The following is a 21,492-nucleotide window of genomic DNA, read 5'->3' on the forward strand; positions in this document are numbered from 1 at the left end:
CGGGGGCTGCGGAGAAGTGGACCACCGGGAGGGTTCCCGATGTGCCCAAACAGGCTTTTTTGGATGATTTTTGATATTTTTGATATTTCTGATAAGAGAATGGAGCCACGTAAGAGGTCCTTATACATGATAACTGAAATATCATATGATACGGTGAGGGGAAGACGGAGGATTGAATCCTATGTGGGAGCTTTCTTGGCGGTAAGGAGTTCTCAGGTACATGTGATGATACTCTGTCCTTGAGCAACCTTGGAATACTAGAGATATATATGTAGGCAAAGACTGGGCTAATTAACATCCCTGGTGCTACATAGAAAAGTACTTTGACACATCAGGCTATAAAGTCCTACATCGTTGCTCTGGATCTTATAATCTTGGAAGTGGAATTGATAGAACCAAATAACAGCATGCTTGAGTTGTGAAAGTACATATCGTGTTAGCCAAAATCTATAAACTATCCACTTTATAACCCAATCTTAGTCGTTGCTGGGGTAAGTGAATCCCTCTTGACCGAAGAATTCCTCCTTAATCAACCGCGGGCTAACAAAACGACGAAGAGGATCAGAGCTACCAGCCTTGTCGTTGGTTCCGCTAGCACGCGCACCACCGAAAGACTGCTGGCCGATAAGGGCAGCCGTTGTCTTGCAATCTGTAAAAGGTGAACGGTTAGACATAGCAATAATTTACGTAGGCACTGTGGGACTTACTGATGTAGAAGTTACCGGCAGAGTACCGAAGAGCATCTTCAGCCTGGCGGATAGCAATGCGGTCCTTGGCAAATACAGCACCAGTCAAGGCAAACCCGCCTCCATTCTGATCAACAGACTTCAAAGTAGAAGCCCAGTCGGCATCCTTGTATATGTGAACAGCAAGCACGGGGCCGAAGATCTCCTCGTTGAAGAGCCGGTGGTCTGGTGAATCGGCTTGGTACACAGTAGGGTGCACGTAGTATCCAACAGATCCATCATAGGTACCACCGGCAATCAGCTTCAGCGAGGGGTCCTTGTTGCTAGCATCGATGACGGACTTGATCTTCTCGAATGATCCACGGTGGATCACAGGGCCCATGAAAGCCGACAGATCCTTGTCAGGGTTTCCAATGGTAATCTCCTTGATGCCAGCCTTCAACTGAGTAAGGAACTCCTCTGCACGAGACTCCGGCAAGTAGAGACGAGAAGTGGCAGAGCACTTCTGACCCTGGTATTCGAATGAGCCGCGAATAGTGTGGTTGACTGCACTAGTGATATCGGCCGAGGGGTGAACAAGGTGGAAGTTCTTCCCGCTGGTCTCGGCCACGAAGCGAGGGAACTCGCGGTATTTCTTCGCAGCAACACCTTGGCCAATCTTGCCATACAGGGAACGGAATACATCCGAAGAGCCAATGAAGTTCAAGCCGGCAAAGTCGCGGTGTGAGAGCACAGTCTCGGTAATGGCTTCGGGGTCACCAGTCACAAATTGGATCACGTTGGGTGGGAGACCGGCCTCCAAAAGAATCTTGTAGAGCAAAGAGCTGGCGTAGACATTAGATGCGGAAGGCTTCCACACTACCACGTTGCCCATCAGCGCAGGTCCGCAGATCAGGTTGCCACCGATGGCTGTGAAGTTGAATGGGGAGACAGCGTAAACGAAGCCCTCCAGAGGACGGTAGTCGATGCGACTGCGATTAGTAAGTAAATTATCCCATAACGGCCCAAGAGTTGAATATAGACTAACCTCCACATGCCATCACTGCCACGAGTTGGCTGCTTCTCCAAGATTTCAGCGGCCCAGTTGCAGTTCAGACGGAAGAAATCCGCTAATTCAGCCGCAGCATCAATCTCTCCTTGCCAGATGTTCTTTCCTTGTCCAAGCATTGTAGCTGCAATAATCTCGTATCGGTACTTGGTGCATACCAGCTCGGCAGCCTTGAGGAAGATCGAAGCCCGATCAACAAATGGGGTATCTTGCCAGCTTTGCTTTGCCTCCAGAGCTAGTTCAATGGCTGATCGGACCTGCTCATCGGTGGCAAACGGGTAGTTTGTGAAGGTAGTGGCATGTTCGGCGGGCAATGGTTGATCCCAAGACTTGGAGCTCGCTTGTAGTTTTCCATCATAGAAGAGCTCACTCCGCACGGGTAGCTGAGAACGGAGCTTGGTCAATGCTTCCTCAACTTTGGCGCGCTCCGGGGAGCCTTTCTTGTATAGAGGCTAAGCTATAGTTAGCAACGAGCTGTGCTCAATAGTTCTGGCACACTCACGTTTGGTTCGTTTCGACCATCGGGGAGGCGGAATGGCATGGTAGCCTTAGCACGAGCTTGAATCGAGAGACCTGCGGGAACGGAGCGCAGGCGGGAGCCAGTCGGCCTTGCCGAGCGAAGTCTCATGAGTGTGGTAGACATGATGTATACCAGGTTTGAAGTCGATGGATGGCAAAGTAAACTTAAGAAACCAGTTTGAGGCGACGAACATACCAATTTAAAAGTCAACGACCCCTCCTAAAAATGCCGGCAGCTTCCCCGTTTACCCCACATAATTATTGCAGTGAGCTCGAGCTCTGACGTGCAAGTTTAGGCCAAATGCATAGCTACTCTTCGAGATCTGCAGCCTCGGGAGGCCACCCGGTGCTCGTATCAGGCTGGATTAGGCAGTACAATCCTATATTTCCAAAGTAGATAAACGAGACTCCGAACTATGTACTTCAGATTAACATTATGCAACACCAAATTCAGAATGAAGCTCGCTGGAGCAATCCTCAACTAGGACAACTGGCAGGCGATCTCGCCGCGGCAGCAGCTTCGGCTTCACTAGTGACACCAGCGGTAGCAATTATTGATAGGTTCGTCTCGACGCTCGCAAGCGCGAAGACTCTGTGCTAAACAAGAATTTAGAGCGCTTGTCGAGCAAGCTGCCTTCAAGCAACCCATTTTCTGTGGACTTCGTCGGCATGCGCTCGGGGCCCTCCGACAGCCGGGCCTGTTTGTCTTCCAACGACCCTTCGGTATCGTCTGGGCCCTCTATGCGGCGACTTATTCCGTCGCAAACGTGACCGATACAATCAGTCGCAAGCTTGAGATAACCGCCGCGGGGGCGATCACATTTGCCACGACTATGTTGGCTAACGTGCCGCTAGCGCTATGGAAGGACCTCCGATTTGCGCAGGAATACGGCACCGGCAGGGGTCCCGATGCCAAGACATCGAAAGCAACCACACCGATCCCTGTACCCCTCCAGAACAAGTCATTGGCACGCACTGCAGCTGCTATCTTCCTCGTACGAGACGGTTTCACTATCTTTGGATCATTTACGTTGGCCCCGTGGTTGTCGGATGCTATCCCCGACAGCTTGGCGGCTCATCCCCAGGCGAAGCCGATCATCACTCAGTTGACCGTGCCCGTCTTAACCCAGCTGGTTGCTACCCCGCTGCATTTGTTGGCGTTGGATATGTATACACGGCAATATACTATGCCTTTCTTAGAAAGAGTGAAGCATTCGCAACAATATCTCCCCTCGTCGACTTTGTTGCGTTGTGTCCGTATCATTCCTGCGTTTGGAATCGGGTGCTTGACGAACATGGAGTTACGATCTGCTTTCCATGCCAAAGCCTCGGGTTGAATTATAAATAAAGCGTTAGATTAGCACGGTGGAAGCAAGCCAGCTTCTTGGAACTCACTTCAACCCATCCGGAAGCTATCAGTCTGAAATACACTGATTCTCATCCCCCCGGCCAAAGCCCAAGAATCGTTAGTAGCCTGTCAAAAGCACCTCGAACGGGGCTGTTTTTCTTGTTGTCTAACTAATCTGATCGCTCCTAATTACTACGTGATAGACGTATAAACTATCGCTCTCGGAAGGTTTCATCGTATTCGCCCTCGTATTGTCGAATCTTACGATAGATTTCACCGCCGGTCGGGTTGCTTTTGTTATAGGGGAAGGAATGTTCTTATCCACCAGGGCACTCGACATGCTCAAGTCACCCTTAGATGTAAATCTATAACCTTCCTATCATAAGCTTCCACCTTAGACAACACTGATAAGCATCACGTCGTCTCAAGCTCTTCATATCATTTTGAAGCATTCTCCACCTGCATGGCCTCCAGTCCACCCTTCTCGGTATCACTGACGTGCGCCAGGATCTCCGTCTGGTAGGGCATCTCCCGTGCGATTCGAACAGTATCGAAGGCAGACTTCGACTGGACAAAGATATCATCGATCTCCTCCAGCGTACGGCCCTTAGTCTCAGGGCAGAAGAAGTAGAAAGACACACAAGCAAAGGCACTAATGCAAGCGTAGACAATGTAATACCGCCAGTGGATAGTAGCGAACCCCACAGGGCTCACTTCTGCCAACACGAAGTTAAAGAGCCAGTTTGCTGCAGCTGCCATGGCAGTAACCTTAGCACGAGTGCGCAGCGGTGCGATCTCCGCAGCGTACATGAATGGGACAAGGAAAAGCCCAATAGGGAAGCAGAAAAGCGCTACGAAGTAGAACAAGAGTGATGCGCCAGCTGCAGACCTATTTTCAAGGTGGCTTGATAGCCCTGCCAGACAAGCCTGGGCAAGGGTCATACCGGCAGCGGCAGCAATAAGCAGCGGACGACGTCCGACACGATCGATGAGTAGACCAGCCACGCCTGCCGCCAAGAATTGCCAGATTTGCAGACAACCGGTGATAATTCGTGAGAGAGTGCCGGAGTAACCCAGATTGGACTCGAAGATAGTATCGGAATAGAAAGTGATGATGTTGACACCAGTCATCTGCGCCAGAATGTTCACACCAACGGCAATAACTGTACGGTGCAGGTGGCGGTTCTTCGTGAGAGCAAATGGCGAAGAGGAACCTGCCAATTCGGTGCTATCGTCTATTACCAGTGACTGTCGAATAATTTCCAGCTCCTGTAGAACATGCTCGGAGTCGACTGGCGCATTTTCCATGCGGGCCAAGACCTCAGATGCCTCTTCTAGGCGGCCGACGCGTGCGAGCCAGCGGGGAGACTCGGGTAGAAGCATGATACACCCCACAACCACGAGAGCGAAGAGGCCTTGGAATGCAATAGGAAATCGCCAGCTGGCAGAGTTGTCGCTGACATAGTAAAGTCCAAATTCCAACCATGTTGCGAGAACAATGCCGCCGATTGCAAACCACCCCTCCAGTAGGACCATTCGTCCACGGGCCTCTGCGCCAGATGACTCGGAGACGTACATTGGGATTGTGGCGGTAAAGCCACCGACACCAAGACCTGTTCATTTTCTGTTGAGCTTCTTGCAACTTGTTCGATGGTAGACTGGGGCTTGATTTACCGGTAATAACTCTGCCAGCGATGAGCTGACCAAGCGAGAAGGGACTCGCTTGAATGGCTACACCGACTAAGGCTACACAGCCGGCAAGAAAGATGGTCTTGCGACGACCAAGCCTGTCACCTAGGAAGGCACAGGAACCTGCACCCAGTGCGCATCCAACTTCATAGATAGCGACCGTTGTGCCTTGGAATGGTCAACATTTCTCCCATCAATAAGGACCGGTTTATTTTATGTAGATACCTTGAATCGTAGAATTGTGTGATTTCTCACTACCGCTGGTATGCACGGTATCGATTTGAGGGAAGACAGCGATGAAAGAGCCCAGTGTCAACAGTCCATTGGCAACTGCCTGATCGTAACCCTGTAGTACAAATCCAACAGCGCCAACAAGACCGATGATGAGGCTTAATGACTTGCCTTTGAGCTTAGGGGCCATAGCGTTCACTCTAGTGTTCAAAGGTCTTCGTCAGATGAGTCCAAAGGAAAAAAGAACTTCAGCTCTCGCACATTTCCAAAGAGTAGACCGGAATTTAAGCCTCCTGAACGCGGGGGTAACACTCCCGCTTACTAAATTCTGAAGCGAGGGGCCCCAGATTAAAGGAGACTATGGAGCAGGGCTACTCCAGGCAGAGGAAAAACAAGCTTACCAAGCTTTGGGCGCTCTCTGAAGTGACCAATAGAATTTTTGTATTTAACGTTGTGTGGAGCTTAAGCTTCCTCTAGTCTGGCACAATACAGCGCTAGGCGTAATACGGATTAGCTCTATCAAGCCCCAAGCTTGTCGGCGCAATATTGGCCCCGGAACCCACAGCATCTCCGCACTTCCTTCCATTTAGTACTGGCTACATGTACTCCACGTACGACTCAATATTTCCTCCATTAAATACCTCAACCCCACTTGCCCTCTTAGCTCTTCGGGTCGTACTTTGTACGTTCGTATCCAGATGGGACTGAGGGCTATGGCGTCAAGTAGAGCGGTGTCGTGCGTAGCCCCTTCCAATCAACGAAATATCTCTTATCTCATGTATCACTTGTCCACATTTGGCTACATATGTTTGGTGGTCAATGTGACGCAGGTTGCGCACTGCTTCAGTCCTAACGCCCTTCCAAGGTAATGGCTGTGAGACATACTGGACGTTCTTAACCCCCCGAGGTCCCTAGCATCATCACGCAATCATTGCGGTGAACTTCAGGGCGATATGTTATCTTCAACGATGACAAAAGTCAATGATCGCCAACCAAGTTCCCTTGGCTCTCGCTGCTTCCTCTACTCCAGAAAGCCGAGCCGGGTTTAATCCGACTTTCCATGCTCACGATAATAACAGTCCCCGAGATTACCGACAAGTTGCAGATCTTTGCCTAAAATGACGTTCATCAGCGCTATCATTATCCCCGAAGATACATATACACAACCAGCACTCATTATACATATTTAATTCTTCTGAAACTAAATTTTAATCGCCAAAATTGCAAGCGGGAACCCCGTCGGGCCATGGGTATTCCCGTGATGAAAGTAAAGACCAGTCGGTCCATCACGGCTCCCCTGCCAGCCCGTACTTTTGTTAGATATAACTTACGTGCCTACACCGTACATCCTTAATCTATTCCTGTGGGTCTAGTCCATTGAAGGCATGTGGATTCATAAGCCAGTGAAACACACTGATCCAAAATGCGTATGTCATTTAGTGCGCTACGAAGATGGCGAAAGAGAAAGCACCGACTTCACTCTCCGGAAAACCTCCTTCTTCAATGCCCGATACTCATTATCCGTCCGCAGAACAGCATCCCGATTCTCAATTGCCCGACGAAGAAGATAGGCCAGGCATTCACCCATACCTCCCCAGGTGGAGCATTTGTAAACTTCCGGTGTTCCATCGCCATCATTCATCTGAAGCAGAGAAAAGCTAACTTCATCGGACATACCATGAAGCTGAGCAAAACGCACAGGCACAGTGGGCAAGCCAGACATGACACGATTCTTGTGGAGTTCGTGGGCAGTCACCACGCTCTCCTTGTTATGACTTGCCAGAAACAGATTCACCGAGGGGAAATCGCGGGCGCCTTTGTCTCCAAACTCTCCAATGTTTTTTCTCAGTGCCCCCTGGGCAATCATATTATATGCGTTATCGGTGTCTTCCTTCGTATCATGGATCAAGGACCGTTCATCCGTGGCCATGTATGCACCCCTCACGAGTTTGAGGCCGAGAGTGAATCCATCTTCGTTTGCCAGAGCAAGGTGGTTGGCCAGTGTCGCTGGTGTGTTTTTGAGGTAGGCCTGGTAGGTATTGTAGATAGCTGCGTAACCGTCACGGTTGTATTTACGCATAAGTTCCACAGCAACCCGTGAAATGCCCTTTTGGAAATGCTGAGACTCGGCGTCGATGAGGATGCGAACCTTTCGGTCTTTGGCCTTGGTGCAGACCTCGTGCAATGCATCCATCATTTGATGCGGGGGCAACTCTCCAGCAGTAAAAGCCTCGGTGACTTTGGCGCCAGCCCCAGTCAACCTTGTAAATGGTCAGTCGTTACTTTTCAAGCAATGGGAGATCCGAGTAACTTACTTGACTGCGATGTAATCTTCTGCCTCCGTCATGTAGATGGTCTCAACTGTCCCTTCCCGCCACGCTTCGATGCTGGGACAGTGGACTGAAGCCTCGACGGCCACATCCCCGTTCTCGCTTTTCAAAGCAGCGACACCCTGTCCACTCTGAGCCTGAGTACTATGATCAAACACAGTCTCAGCAGCGTATGTCAAAATCATACCGCGGAAGCCCATGTCTTTCATTTCCCGGATGGTGGATCTGCATTCCGCCCCATTCTCTCCAGCACAGAATTGATTGTAGAACGTAGTCTTTAATATTCCATGTAGGACTGGATTCCGATCCACATCGAATAGCCAGATTCTGTTAGGCTTGGAGAGGAAGGACATCAACGAAAGCGCAGGAATGAGGAGGACTCTCTTTGACGATATCGTAGAGACCAACAGCGATCTGAGTAGGACACGCGCCGGTAAAACAGAGAGAGGTGGTAGTGAGGGGCTCGTAGCAGTCTTAGCCTGCGCATGTGCTTGGAGCGTTGAGGTAAATCGCAATGCCATCGAGGCATTCACATTGCTGGTTGGTCGAGTGCATCGCGCAAGAGCTGTTAGAGGCTTTCCAGGAAGTAAGGTACCCATTTCTTTAAAATGAACGACTTTCGATTTCTCTGCCTCATTTTAAACTAAGCGAAGTGACCAGCTTCTTTATCTTTCATTGTTGTGCCCCTCGTGTAGAGCCAGATAGCGTCTCGGACAGGGGCCCGGTGCCTTTGATAACTGATCAAACCCACCATGCGGGGTGATCATTGATGATGGGCAGTATCTCCACAAACAGTAATGGAATCCGGAGAACATATTCTGAGGACTGGTCCCATTGGTGATCCAGATGATGCGGTCGTGGAATGTCTGCACGGGAGACTCGCCGGTGGCGGGGTTGCTTGTCCATGTTATCAACGGTATGGCTACCGACAGCACCTATTTGGTTTTGATCAAGTGACACAAAGATGAAATGGAGTATGCATCATCACTGGATCAATCAGGTTGCTGTGAGTGTTATTTTATATCTTTCAGGCATGACAGAAAGGTTTATGTACAATCTTGGAAACTTCACTTGGCCCTCTTGATAACCTAGTGCATATCTCATGCAAGGATATATCATCGCTACGCACAAGATATATTAGATGTAAGTTTGTAGATTAGAGCCTAGGGTATCACAATATTTTCTGGCTTTAACAGATCATTCTAATTTACTTCATGGTCGTAACTACCGGGCTTCGAGCATTATGAATATCTCATTTCTAGTCTACCTAGGTAGCTATATTCTTATTATTAAATTTGTTTGATAATTATATTAGCAATTGCGACTTTTCCTTTCAATAAGTATGTATGGCATTTGGGGTGGAAATCTAGCAAAGTCCCCCAAAAGGAAAGGATACATTCACGGGTGTTAAACAGGCTAATTTCTCCTAGGATAGAATAGTATGATACCACTAATTCTCTCTGATGTACCTTGTACATAGAAATTGATATCTTATACACCCCATGTTCTCCAGGCTGCGAAGTGAATTTGTTATATGGCCAAAAGACACAAGCATGTTTTCCAGCCACCCCTCGGCTATAACGAAGGTAGGCAGTGTTCAATCATTGTACTTATCAAAAGGAAGATGAAGATACTGGTTCCTAGAAATTGTAACTGTATGAAAAATCAGATCTATATGACACAATTGATTTAAATCTAGATTCATGAAACCATATGTGATATCATGATTTAATTAAATGTAACCATACATTTAAAGATAAATATGGGTGAAAACCCCGGCATAGATTAGTTTTTTATCCTTCATGGTTTTTTTCTATGAGCCCGGCTCGTTTATTTCTGTCTTTACTATAGAAAGGTTTCTACATCTTGCTACGTACCAAAATTGACCCTTTTTGAACTGCCGAATTACAACTATCTATACACATTGATAGCACTATATAAAGAATCATGGCCTCTCTGGAGGAAACCCAAATTCAAAGGCTTCGAGGATCTGATAACTACTCAATCTGGACGATTAGGGCAAAAGCAGTTCTCGCCAAAGAAGAATTGATTGATACAATCCGTCAAAGTGCCACCACTGGTAGTAAAAATGATAGAGCTCTCTCTATCATACAGCTGCTATGTGATGATGGCCCCCTTCTATACATCAAAGACATTACAGATGCAAAGCAGGCCTGGGATAAACTGCAAGTAATCTATTACCCAAATGGTTTTACCACGCAGTATTTGACTTTGAAAGAATTCTTCAACACCCAATTGGATGATTTTCATACCATAGAAGAATATCTAAACAGGGTCAAAATGCTAGTGGACGATCTCACAAGCAAAGAGATCATACTACCAAAACAGGTAGTAATTGCATGGGTTTTAAACAGCCTAAGCGAAGAATATGAATCTCTGGTTCAGTCTGTCATTCAATCTCTACAAAGAGATCCAAATTCATACACATCGGAAACCCTGTTTTCCAGCCTCATCAAACGGATATAAGCTTGTACCTCTCAGTACGGTCTTCATTATCGCCAATTTCCATTTTGAGCCTAAGATAATCAGATGCCGGCCCCCGGCCCGGTGCACTAAGCAAAACTTAGGATCACTAGTCTACAACCCCTTTCCATACATGTCATTATCTACTTACTGTTGAATTGACTCTCCTTTCAGCATATAATTTTAATGAGTCAAACGAAAAAGCCATCTAGAACGTCTTCACCCGAGGTTTTCTCTATGTCGGATGAAATCGGGAGAATAGGGTTTGACAAGGCGCGATCTTCTCCTTGCAGTAGCCATCTCTAAGTTAATATCGTGGAGTTCATGAAGCTATTATCGGGCATACACTGTATATTGTGGTACACGAGATCCTCAACAATTGTTGAGTCATATTCTGCGTTCTGCATTGTAGGAAACAGAACGTCTATAACATAAAAGACGGACAACCCTGTGGACTTTGACTACTCAATTCCAAAATAAAACATTTGCAGACTGTATAGATTTCTCGCTCGTTTATCTTTCCCCTTGTGCAAGTCTCAAGACTCATTCTTACTTTCTCTTATATGTTTTGGTAGTCATGAAGCTCCAAACAAGTACAGCTCGTCTCTCACTTGTGCCCACCCGCCTTCAGCACAGCGCGATATTCAGAACAGGCGGTATATTATGTGCTCAGCCCAGCAGACATAGCAGCCTGTCTACATTGTTATCGACCAAGCGAAACCATACAACAAGCACACACGTCGGCCAAAAGTCATCATGGACCCATCCCGTGTATGTCCTCAGTAGAGGGAATCTTTCTTTCGTCTGAAACATTTGTATCTGACACACATCACCTTTCTACTAGATACACTAAAGAACAAATCCTCGCTGTCCGAACCGCCCACCGCAAAGCATACACCTGGCAAGATAGAGCAGCTCTCGGAACCGTGCGCCTCTTACGCTGGGGTATGGATTTCGTCTCTGGATATAACAGCCGACCAGCAAACACAAACACACTCTCCAAAGCCTACGTAATGACAGAGGAGAAATGGATCACTAGATTCGTCTTCCTGGAAAGCGTAGCCGGCGTTCCAGGAATGGTAGCAGGGATGCTGCGCCATCTCAAAAGCATCCGCCGAATGAGGCGAGACAACGGATGGTGAGTGATACCAGCCATATCCATAGCATCCTCCTTTCTGCTGCATGGCAATGTATCTATAATCTCACACAAAACAGGATAGAAACCCTCCTCGAAGAAGCCTACAACGAACGAATGCATCTCCTCACCTTCCTCAAGCTCGCCGAGCCAGGCCCAGCAATGCGATTCATGGTCCTCGGTGCGCAGTGGGTATTCTTCAGCGGGTTCTCCCTGGCATATCTCATCTCGCCTCAGATATGCCATCGCTTTGTGGGGTATCTAGAAGAAGAAGCTGTGATCACGTACTCGAAGGCAATCCGTGATCTCGAGGACGGTCATCTGCCTGCATGGGAGGGCTTGCAGGCTCCCGAGATGGCAATTAAGTACTGGCAGATGCCGGAGGGTCAACGCTGTATGCGTTCGCTGTTGCTGTATGTTCGTGCTGATGAGGCGAAACATCGTGATGTCAATCATACTTTGGGGAATTTGGATCAGAATACGGATCCGAATCCTTTTGCGGCGAAGGTTAGGGCTCAGGTTCAATCTGTTGCTGGTTCGACTGGCGGGTTGCGCCAGCTGGAGGAGAATAGTCGGAAGGGAACTTGATTGAGAACATGGTTCTGGTTTTGTTCATTTGACCTCAACTGGTCTATCACGAAATGGTTTTGTTGTGCAAAAGCAATTGGAGAGCTCCGCCATAGTATCGTTAAGCATGCCAATACACTTAGGTGAGTTAGCTGGACATCATTAGTAAATTTTTCTCTTATCTGCACAGATGTGGACTAAGCCAATTTTTGTAAATCATACCTCATACCAACTACTGCATGTTGCATGTGCATAAAGGCGATGTTCGAAGGCGGGTGAGCTGCCCGAGGCTTGTCGAAGGTGGTCCCGAGTGAGGCCTAGACATGTAACTGGTCATCGTTGGGCTGTACAGAGTTCTTACTGAGAACTTCGGTCTGTTTGACTGGCCTCTGGTCGAGCTACGAGGCATTCAGTATGTAGCGGTGTGGTGTGGCTTTTGATTTACCCACCGAAGAGTTTAGCCGAATGGGCAACTTCGCTAGACGATCAATACGAAATATTGAGAAAGTATCTGTAAAAAAATGTACCCAAAAAACTAAAGATCCTACGCATATAATATACTGAGAACGGTCCACGGTGCTAGAAACGTGGCACAAAGGAAGAAAGCCGAATGATGCCCAAGTAATACCATTTGTCTGGGGTAAAAGAGTAGAGATATTGTAAGTACATGCAGGAGAATGCCACACCAGAAACGAGGCCTGATAACCCAAGCCATGTACAGATACATAGCTATGATGTTGAGGGGGGCCGAAGAAAAATGCCGTGGGTCTGGACGCGTCTGCGTTATGAGCTGGAACCGAATTAGGCGACAATAAAGTGGCCTATGAAGTTTCCACATGCCTTTGCTCGAGCATGTCTTTCCATTGAGTCTGCAAATTTGGGATCTGCGGGTCCATGCATGCTACGGTACCTTATGGGGTCCGATGCGCGGACTGGTCAGAGGAATCCGGTTCATTTCTGCGCCAAACCTCATATTGGGCATCCATACCGGGGAGATTGGGTCCGGAAGTTGGTGCGAAGAGCCGTGGGGGCAGAGCGTTTTCAGTGATCAGCCATTATCAAACAAGGGATAGGCTACCACGCTGCTAGCTTGGTGAGAGTCGTGTTCATTGCCGGTCAATGACTGTCAGAGTAATCGAGACCATGACAACAAAGACCGATCGCAGGAGATGAGATGATATCAATTTCAAATGTAGAGCCGGTCGGTGGGGCCTAATAACTTTGTGCCGATACCGCCGCGGGCTGGGATTGGTTAGCGATTCGTTCAAGAAGATGCAGGAGACAGTTTCTGCATGGTGCGTGAAAAGAAAGATCGGGAGCGTCGTATGGTGCTGCAAGGTTGATCGCATGGGGGTAAATCCAAAGGGGGGTTCCTTACGGGGCTGTTCAGCATGCTGTTGCGCTTGTTCCGGCCTTTCTTAATGTGGTTCTTCAAGGCGGTCGAGTCCAAGGGTTTGAGAAGTTCGAAGCTGCAAAGAAGTTCGCCAGAAACTGACATGATAGCGCCCCAGTTATCGAACTCGCCGCAATACTAGAGAAGGTCAGTGAGAGTCGCAGTGAAACACAAGTGAAAGCGGCTTACGTTGGGTGCAGAAAACACAGTCACCAGAATACGATCCTGGTAGAACTCATATCCATCCTCAACCACCATGTGAGCACGGCAAACAAGGTCGAAGTCGTGACGCTGCAAAAAGTCCATGATCACCTTCTTTCCGAAGCAGTAGCTAACACCACGCTCGTTAGGTTCCCAATCTTCCTCCATGTCTGCCGGGTCACTCCACAGGAGGTCGTTCAACAGACCATAGTCCGGCACGTCAGTGGGGCGAGCGATGCCGCGAATGTCATCCATATGCGAAAGACTAGGAGAGAGACCACCGTGGACACAGAAGATTTTGCCGGCCACAATCGCAGCAATCGGGAGACAATTGAACGTATCGATGAAGGTCTTCCAGACCTTGATATTGCAACGACGCTTGCACTCATCATAGAACCCATAAACACGGGTAACGTTGGCACACTCATGGTTACCTCGAAGCAGGAAGAAGTTCTCGGGATACTTGAGCTTATAGCACATCAGCAGAAGGATTGTCTCCAGACTCTGCTTGCCTCGGTCGACGTAATCACCCAAGAAAAGGTAGTTGGAAGCGGGAGGGAATCCACACATCTCGAAGAGCCGAATGAGGTCAGTGTATTGGCCGTGAACGTCGCCGACAATCTTCACGGGAGCCGACAGCTCCAGCAGAGCAGGCTGCGACAAGAAGAGCTCGCGAGCGGCGGTGCAGATAGCGGTAATCTCCGCATTCTTCAAGCAGACTGTTTTGGTAACCTTGCTCGAATAACCAGCGTCTAGGAGTCGCGAAATCATGTCGTCCAAATCGATGGATTTCAAAGCGCCCATACCCATTCCAGGAGACCCAGAAGTCTCCAGGGGAGCGTTCAAGATGAAGTCCAGAATGGGATTCAGTTGGTTCTCTCGCTTCATCAGAATCGATTCACCAGCGACCGCGGCGGCCCCAGTTGGGGGGCCACCAGAGGGAGGGTTATCCGACACAAGGTCGACTTCGCCACTCTGCTTCATCGCGTCCACATCTTTGTGGCCTCGTTGCAAGGTGGTGGAAAGCGAGGGAGACGGCGGGGGCTGGGGGGAGCTGGGTCGCGACGCGCTCTCGGAACCAGGCGACTGCGGGAGGCCGGCATTAGAGCCAGGGCGGCTTCCGACAGACTTGAGTGATCCAGCATCGGACTTGTCGGTTTGGCTCTCAGTCTGGGAGAGAGCAGTGGTGGAGCCCCGAGGGCTATCGGAGCTGCGAGCACCAGGGATTTTGGATCGGATCGACCCGCGGAACGAGCGGAGAGACTCTTTGGTGTCGGACTTGGAAAATGAAGGGTAGGACTGAAGAGGGTCGCCGGAGGCGTTGCCCTTGGAATGCGACTGACCCATCACTACAAGGCTCGGGTAACTGCCAAGCTTGAGTTTGAGATGATCGCACGAACGATGGAAGTTCCAACTGTTATGCCGAGAAACCCCTGTTGTGTTGCTGGAATGTCTTGGCCCGTGCTTCTGCAATATTACAAAGAGCTTGGAAGGGCTCTGCAAAGAATGCGCAACGGTTTGTGTGAAAACTGATTATCACTAATCCACCTATTCAGGACACTTGAGCAACACACAGGCAGAGGGGCAAGTGCGAGGGACGTCAGCACAGTTACGAGGCGAACGGGGCGAGGTGGCGAGATCAAGGTGAGGAGCTAGGTAGCAGGCTAGATGTTTTTGTGATGGATGCAGGTGGAGGGGGTTCCGAATGGTGGGAAGCTAAAGATAAAAGGCGGGAAGCTCCAAGGTTGAGAGGCTGAGGAAGCTCTACCGAAAGTTAGCCTCTTGCACGAGACAATGCAGGTGCGGGATTGCAGGGCTGACTCCGCAGAAACCCAGGTGGCATGTGGAGGTATTGACGAGAAAGAGAAGAAAGAAATAAGCAAGGGAGGTCCTTGAATGGAGAAGGACTGGGAATGGTGGGTTTGCGGATAGAGGAATGCGTCATTATGTACGGGGGGGGGGGGTTTTGAGCGGGTGTTCCACATTGTAGGCAGACACCCCGGCACGAATTTACCTCAGTAAGAATCAAAGGCGATGTAGCAGAGATCAAGAAGCTTGGAAGCTCCCTGCGATGAAAACAATGAAAAGACCTTGGAAGAAGAGAGAGGGGAAGAGGAATGAAGGTTAAGCAAGTCAAGGTCAGAAAGGTCAGATGTAGGCAAAAGTACTCCGCCACCGCTAGTACAGCAAAAAGGTACTTCGCGGGTACAAAATGGCTTGTTTCTGTGGTTTCCGTTTCTTGGGCCCGGTCTCGATCGGGGGTGGGTGGATTAGGTCAGCCGGACTATCTCTCGGACCGAGCTATACAAAGAACCTCGTCCCACCTGGCAAGAGAGTCTAAGACAGTTGCCTGATTTGCCTGGAAGGGAAGAGTCTGGACTCTGATATTTATATTGAAGAGTCATGGATTTCGTGGGTATTCATCATCAGCTTTGAGAAATAAAAGGTTATTTCCTTTTTTTCTTTTTCTTTGGGTTTGGTTTCTTTTTCTTTTAAAACCGAAACTAGTACACATAGTTAGGTCTAAGTCCCTTGTAAGGTCTGTATATCTCTTTACAGCACACCGCACAAAGCTTGGAAATACCTTCTTTGTTTTCTTTATTTGGTCTTGTACAGCCCTTGCTTTCTCCCCAATATCTAAACAATATCTTTTGTTTTATTTTTTCCATACTGTAATCTGATCTTTTTTGGCTCGTTAGATTTCTTGAACCTCCACTATTTAGCGCTCAATAAGCGATGCTTTTCTCCCTACACCCTACAACGTACATGCATTTACATTTAAATTTGGGCCACCTGAAGAGACCATCACAAATGGATTTGCAAATCCAGTCGGACACGAAAAATCTTTTTCCGAGCCTACCCGACCTTTCGCAAGAGAATCTATCCGGAGCTTGGACCCCGTCACCCGGGGCACGTCTCCTATCAGAAGTGATAGAGATAAAGTGAAGCGCCCACAAACTCAAGGACTCGACACCACGTTCGGAAGCAAAATGATACATCACAAATGTTGACTGCGTGATAGAGCGTAAGCCTCCTGCAAACACGTCCAACAGTGGAAGGCGGCTAGAGCATAGTAGCGTCCCTTCGAAACAAGATACAACCTGCCCCATGATCAGATCGTAGAAGCGGACACGAGCCACAGATAGCCTTGGTTCTGCACGAAAGCAAGCACGCTGCATGCCAAGGAATCTCTGTGGCGGAGACACCGCTATTTTGCCCCTCCATTCACCCCTTGTTCGCCGAAAGCGCCTGCCATAAACAATCTTCCTATCCGATAACCTGACTGCAGACCTGTCGGTCAAGCCACCTTTGAATGGGACGATACTGCGATGCAGCTGCTGTGCTCCCGGTGCCACGTTGGCGGAAGAGCAGCGAGCGCCGCTGCAGGAAAGCCTCCTCTTGGCAGCCCCGCGCCCAACTCTAGTCCTGGCGGAAAAGCAGGGACCAGGGTGGTTGTGGGCGCAGGGCAGACACCGGGCCTCTCCTGCAGCATCTCGCGTGGGTGAGTGCAATAGGTGGTTGCCATGCTGCTTGGTAGTGGGGCAGTAGAGCCAGGTTTATCATTCGAGAATAGAATAGAAAACGATCCCTAGGTGGGCGAATGAAGATCTCGTAGATACGAGCCCGAGTTGGAACCAGATCAAGGCTTACTCCAGCTCTATTTTCGTAATGTGTCGTCCTGGGATCACAATGAGGCCTATCAGCCGGTGTGTCATGTTCACTTTGACAGTTGCGCTCTTCGCTTCCGACCCTTCTTCCCACGACTCTTTCTCGTGTGCGGCGGCTTGTACGGCAGATGTGGTGGGCATACGATATTCGAAAGAGTTCGCGAGGATGATATTCCGGTCCTGTCGAGGAATTTTCGTTTAGTACCAGTTGCTGTATGCTATTTCAAACCCTATGGCACGTAGTTCATAGGTGACTGCTTACCGCATCGGTACACTTGAAAAGTCCGACGAACATCCGAGTATCTGTGGTATGGATCCGCAGTGTACGACCCAACAACCCTTCCAAGTACTGAACAGACTGATCGTGATCCATTGTGGTTGGTGCGTTGCTCGTGTCAGCAGCGAGAGGACCTCCAATGTGCGGGGGAGTTTCAAGTCTGAGGGGAGCCGAGCTGAAAAGGATTCGACGCAGGAGGAGGGACAGTGTCGGGTTATTCGGGGGGTTGGCAAAGTTAAGTAAATTCTCTTGCGGTTTGGGATTCCCCTGGCCTTGTGGTTCAATTGAACGAGGGACGACGTCGGGTGGACAAACAACTTTGTTGATGCCTGAGGCCTCATTTGACTACTGGCGGCCATAATAAGCAGCCAACGCAATAACCTACACTTTCGAAACGGCTAGTGTCTAAATAGTGAAGGGTCAGTATGCTTAAATGCAGCACCAGCTATTAGCCTTACTCATACTTATATTTATGTATATACTATGGTTATGCCAAGTTACCATTCTAGGCAAGCGATCACAATACCTTCAAATAGCTACCTCGGGCCGGATCAAATGATGATGCCCTTACCAAAACCTGCGAATGAACTCGGGAGTCACTAGAACATCAAATCAAGCCAGATATCTAGCTATGTATATTCATTAAAATTCAAAGCCCCTTGACTTTCAAGTATTCCCAGGCTTCCCTAGACGCCAAAGACCGAATGGTCTCCCAGTTCCTTTCGATAAAGGAAGAAAAGCAATATAATTAGCCAGTAACACCTTGCCCAAATAACCCCAATAGGTATCGAAATGAATGGAAAGGTAATGATGACCTCTCCTGATATGAACACCAGCGCGAGATGCTGAAAAGGACCCGTGCAACCGAATTACATCCAGGCCATTCCTCCTGCCCAGTTCTTGGACGCTTGATCCAGCCCATCACTACCGCTTCCGCTATCCATGTCCATATCCATGTCCACATCGGCACTCATCTGGTTGGATTCGGGACTATTGCTCTCGCTTGAGCTGTCTGAGCTCATTTGATTAAACGCCTGGAGACGCAAGACATCCTCCCGTACCAAGGCAGTCTCATTGGCGCGAGGGGCAAGTGCTTGACGGGATGGTCGGAAAGACGATGATTGCTGGGGTTTTTGCTGGAAGAATCGGTGTAATGTTTGCTGTCGGGGGTCAATGGCTTCTGGTGTTTCGAGAGTCGGCTCTGAGTCCATTGTATCCATGTCGGTGGCCTGCGTAGACTCCTGCTGCTTTTGGGCCGAGAAAATCCATCGTAGGGTATTCTCTGCTAGTTGTCAGCAAGGTCCGAACGTTGACGCGATCAAGGGAGGGTGCTACAAGTGTAGCAAGGGCGGGGCCAGGCACTTACGGTAAATCACTTGGTCGCTGGGACGATCGTCTCTGAAGCGTTTTCGCGTCCGACTGTGGAGGTGCGTGCTCCCATCGATCATCATGCCCCATTCACTAGGGGCTGGGACTGACGGACTGGGCGGGAGAGCTGTGAACGAAGCTTTCCGCTTGAGTGACATTTTGGAGCTCGGGTGTATAGTAAAGATGGATTGGTAGGGGGTGCAAAGAGGTAATCGGGTAAAAAGTCTCACAGGGATGATAGTGACAAGAGAAGATAGTGTGAGGAATTGAGACGAGGACCGATGTCAAACACAATTGGCTCAGCGCGTCATTTCCGGGATTCGCGTTGCATTGAGGCTAAGCCGAAACGGGTAATATAGATAACAGGTAGGATCGTGACAACCTTCCACAACTGGACTCTGGCCTCTATTTTGTAGAAGAAGCTGACTATTTCTACTCCCATACTCTCAATTGATATATCTGAGCTAGAGATGTCAATGCCGTTGCTTCGACCATGGGACTGCCCCTTGCCGCGATCATTCTGGCCGCGATCATTCTGGCGGGATCCAGCACTACCTTTCTTTAGGAAATAACTATAGAGTGACGTACAACGAAATTTTGATTGCTCTTTCTTTTAGAGGTATTACTAAAAACCACACCTTTATATGCAGCTATTTCACCCTTCAACTTTGTTTGGTACGTTGTTATAGGTACGTATGCAGTACTTTAAAGGTTACAGAAGATAATCAGACTTCACATGGGAATTCATAATACGATATTGAGTAGAAAGGCCTATAGAATATATGTTCTAATATGAATCTTTTGCGGTCTCGCAAGTAGACAGAATCCAATCAATACCAATACCTATGTAGGTGCCTAGCTCCCAATGTCTCCCAATATCCTCCCATTGGCGCGCCGGCTCAAGCGTTCGGGATCCCCACCCATGGACGCTCCCCCACTTCTCCTCAATTGGAGAGCTTCATTGTAGGGCACCACTTTCTCACATCCGACCTTCACATTAACTCATTTATTCAAACCCTACAATGCCATCTCGTCACGCCTCGCACTCTGGTTCATGGTACTCAGACAGTGCCCGCACCCTGACCCGTCAGCTGGATGGCTGGCTGGCGCAGGTGCCAGACACGATGGAGAAGGTCGGCTCGCTGCCAACTCCAGGAGCCAGAGTGATCATCGCACCGTATGCTTGAGACCCTTATTATACATATGATGCTATCCAGGACGAAGCATACTGATCAACCAGGCATGCGGGGTATTCGTACTCGGGACCCTGCGCAGCCTACGCATACAAGGCGCTAGATCTCTCCAAAGCGTGAGCTTACCTACTGCTTCTTTTCTTGAAACTCCTCTGATCTCACAAATAGGAAGCGAATCTTTATCTTGGGACCGTCACACCATGTCTCGCTCGCAACACTGGCTCTTCCAACGCTAACTTCCTACCGTACCCCTCTATCCGATGAACCCCTCCCACTAGACACCGAGCTGATTACCCAGCTTCTCAAAACCCAGGCGACCAGACCAAACGGGGCAAAGATCAGCTTCACAACCATGTCACGCTCGGTCGATGAAGATGAACACAGCATCGAGATGCACTTACCCTACATCCACCGCTTGCTCCAGCTCCAATATCCCGATTCTTCAGCCTCTGAATACCCACCTCTAGTCCCAATCATGGTCGGAAATACCTCTGCGGCGACAGAGCAAGCATTTGGTGCCCTCCTAGCCCCCTATCTGGCGGACCCGGCGAACGCATTTGTGATAAGTTCTGATTTCTGCCACTGGGGCCTCCGATTCCGCTACACATACTATGTTCCACAGGCCGCCAGGCCAGGGCCAGAACTCCCACTATCCGGCGATATACTTCCGCAACCCGGAATGGATGCAAGCAGCGTCGACCAGGTCGTCGAGATGGTCTCAGCTGGTCACTCCTTGCGGCAACGCGATCGTATCTCAAGCCGTGAACCTGCCATTCACGAGAGTATCTCAGCATTTGACATGGCTACTATGGCTGCCATCACCACGGGATCTGCAAAGTCTTTCCTCGATATTATTGAACGCACGGGTAACACAGTATGCGGGCGCCATCCGATCGGGGTAATCATGGCAGCCCTGGAAGTTGTCACGGCAAGTCGAGCAGCCGATCAGGAAGGACGCTTTTACTTCCTGCGGTATGAGCGTAGCTCGGATGTAGAAGATATCGATGACAGCTCGGTGAGCTATGTCTCTGCATTTGCCGTGCTTTGAGATTCCACCAGGCCTCAATAGCAGAGCTTTTCTCCTTGTTTTAGCTCGGATGTGTTAGCTCTAGAAATGATAGCTAAAGTAAGGTTGCAGAGATTATCAAATCGGGTTTATATTCCCAGCTTCCCCGGATTGCCATAATGTGACCACTCGGTGGATATCCGTACCCGCCTGTAGATCCCTTGATCGGCGTAGGTCCACGCAGATGCCAGGAATCTCGGACGGCATATATCCGTCGCAAGGCTTCATTCAAAGCACTATTACTTTGTTACTCTCACGAGCACGGGGAGGTAGAATAACATGTCGAGAG

General features: G+C 49.1%; 10 protein-coding genes across 10 annotated transcripts; 3 read left to right on the forward strand and 7 right to left on the reverse strand.

The window, feature by feature from the left end:
- Positions 1-476: 476 nt before the first annotated feature.
- On the reverse strand, positions 477-2,377 carry N7525_000368 (uncharacterized protein; the record flags this gene model as incomplete). Its single annotated transcript, XM_002558536.1, has 4 exons — positions 477-649; positions 708-1,657; positions 1,714-2,186; positions 2,237-2,377. The coding sequence occupies 4 exons, from the start codon at positions 2,375-2,377 to the stop codon at positions 477-479; spliced, it is 1,737 nt and encodes a 578-aa protein (XP_002558582.1).
- Positions 2,378-2,689: 312 nt separating this feature from the next.
- On the forward strand, positions 2,690-3,590 carry N7525_000369 (uncharacterized protein; the record flags this gene model as incomplete). The annotated part of the gene is made up of 2 exons (XM_002558535.1): positions 2,690-2,814; positions 2,867-3,590. The coding sequence occupies 2 exons, from the start codon at positions 2,690-2,692 to the stop codon at positions 3,588-3,590; spliced, it is 849 nt and encodes a 282-aa protein (XP_002558581.1).
- Positions 3,591-4,039: 449 nt separating this feature from the next.
- On the reverse strand, positions 4,040-5,711 carry N7525_000370 (sugar porter family MFS transporter; the record flags this gene model as incomplete). Its single annotated transcript, XM_002558534.1, has 3 exons — positions 4,040-5,214; positions 5,276-5,458; positions 5,516-5,711. 3 exons carry the CDS (start codon positions 5,709-5,711, stop codon positions 4,040-4,042), a joined length of 1,554 nt encoding a protein of 517 aa, XP_002558580.1.
- Positions 5,712-6,965: 1,254 nt separating this feature from the next.
- On the reverse strand, positions 6,966-8,450 carry N7525_000371 (proline dehydrogenase family protein; the record flags this gene model as incomplete). Its single annotated transcript, XM_002558533.2, has 2 exons — positions 6,966-7,782; positions 7,837-8,450. 2 exons carry the CDS (start codon positions 8,448-8,450, stop codon positions 6,966-6,968), a joined length of 1,431 nt encoding a protein of 476 aa, XP_002558579.2.
- Positions 8,451-11,091: 2,641 nt separating this feature from the next.
- N7525_000372 (alternative oxidase) lies at positions 11,092-12,058 on the forward strand (the record flags this gene model as incomplete). Its single annotated transcript, XM_061211547.1, has 3 exons — positions 11,092-11,104; positions 11,191-11,473; positions 11,551-12,058. 3 exons carry the CDS (start codon positions 11,092-11,094, stop codon positions 12,056-12,058), a joined length of 804 nt encoding a protein of 267 aa, XP_061070773.1.
- Positions 12,059-13,249: 1,191 nt separating this feature from the next.
- Positions 13,250-14,978, reverse strand: phzA (putative serine/threonine protein phosphatase; the record flags this gene model as incomplete). Its single annotated transcript, XM_002562424.2, has 3 exons — positions 13,250-13,279; positions 13,416-13,568; positions 13,620-14,978. 3 exons carry the CDS (start codon positions 14,976-14,978, stop codon positions 13,250-13,252), a joined length of 1,542 nt encoding a protein of 513 aa, XP_002562470.2.
- A 1,951-nt stretch (positions 14,979-16,929) lies between these two features.
- N7525_000374 (uncharacterized protein) lies at positions 16,930-17,157 on the reverse strand (the record flags this gene model as incomplete). The annotated part of the gene is made up of 1 exon (XM_061211548.1): positions 16,930-17,157. The coding sequence occupies one exon, from the start codon at positions 17,155-17,157 to the stop codon at positions 16,930-16,932; it is 228 nt and encodes a 75-aa protein (XP_061070774.1).
- Positions 17,158-17,278: 121 nt separating this feature from the next.
- On the reverse strand, positions 17,279-17,672 carry N7525_000375 (LSM domain-containing protein; the record flags this gene model as incomplete). The annotated part of the gene is made up of 2 exons (XM_002562422.2): positions 17,279-17,479; positions 17,562-17,672. 2 exons carry the CDS (start codon positions 17,670-17,672, stop codon positions 17,279-17,281), a joined length of 312 nt encoding a protein of 103 aa, XP_002562468.2.
- A 773-nt stretch (positions 17,673-18,445) lies between these two features.
- N7525_000376 (uncharacterized protein) lies at positions 18,446-19,102 on the reverse strand (the record flags this gene model as incomplete). The annotated part of the gene is made up of 2 exons (XM_002562421.1): positions 18,446-18,858; positions 18,943-19,102. 2 exons carry the CDS (start codon positions 19,100-19,102, stop codon positions 18,446-18,448), a joined length of 573 nt encoding a protein of 190 aa, XP_002562467.1.
- Positions 19,103-19,966: 864 nt separating this feature from the next.
- Positions 19,967-21,185, forward strand: N7525_000377 (protein MEMO1; the record flags this gene model as incomplete). The annotated part of the gene is made up of 3 exons (XM_002562420.1): positions 19,967-20,121; positions 20,185-20,253; positions 20,306-21,185. 3 exons carry the CDS (start codon positions 19,967-19,969, stop codon positions 21,183-21,185), a joined length of 1,104 nt encoding a protein of 367 aa, XP_002562466.1.
- Between the last annotated feature and the right edge of the window lie 307 nt (positions 21,186-21,492).

Source organism: Penicillium rubens (genome assembly GCF_028828025.1).
Source record: "Penicillium rubens strain IBT 27055 chromosome Unknown utg000001l_segment0_segment0, whole genome shotgun sequence".
NCBI lineage: Eukaryota > Fungi > Ascomycota > Eurotiomycetes > Eurotiales > Aspergillaceae > Penicillium > Penicillium rubens.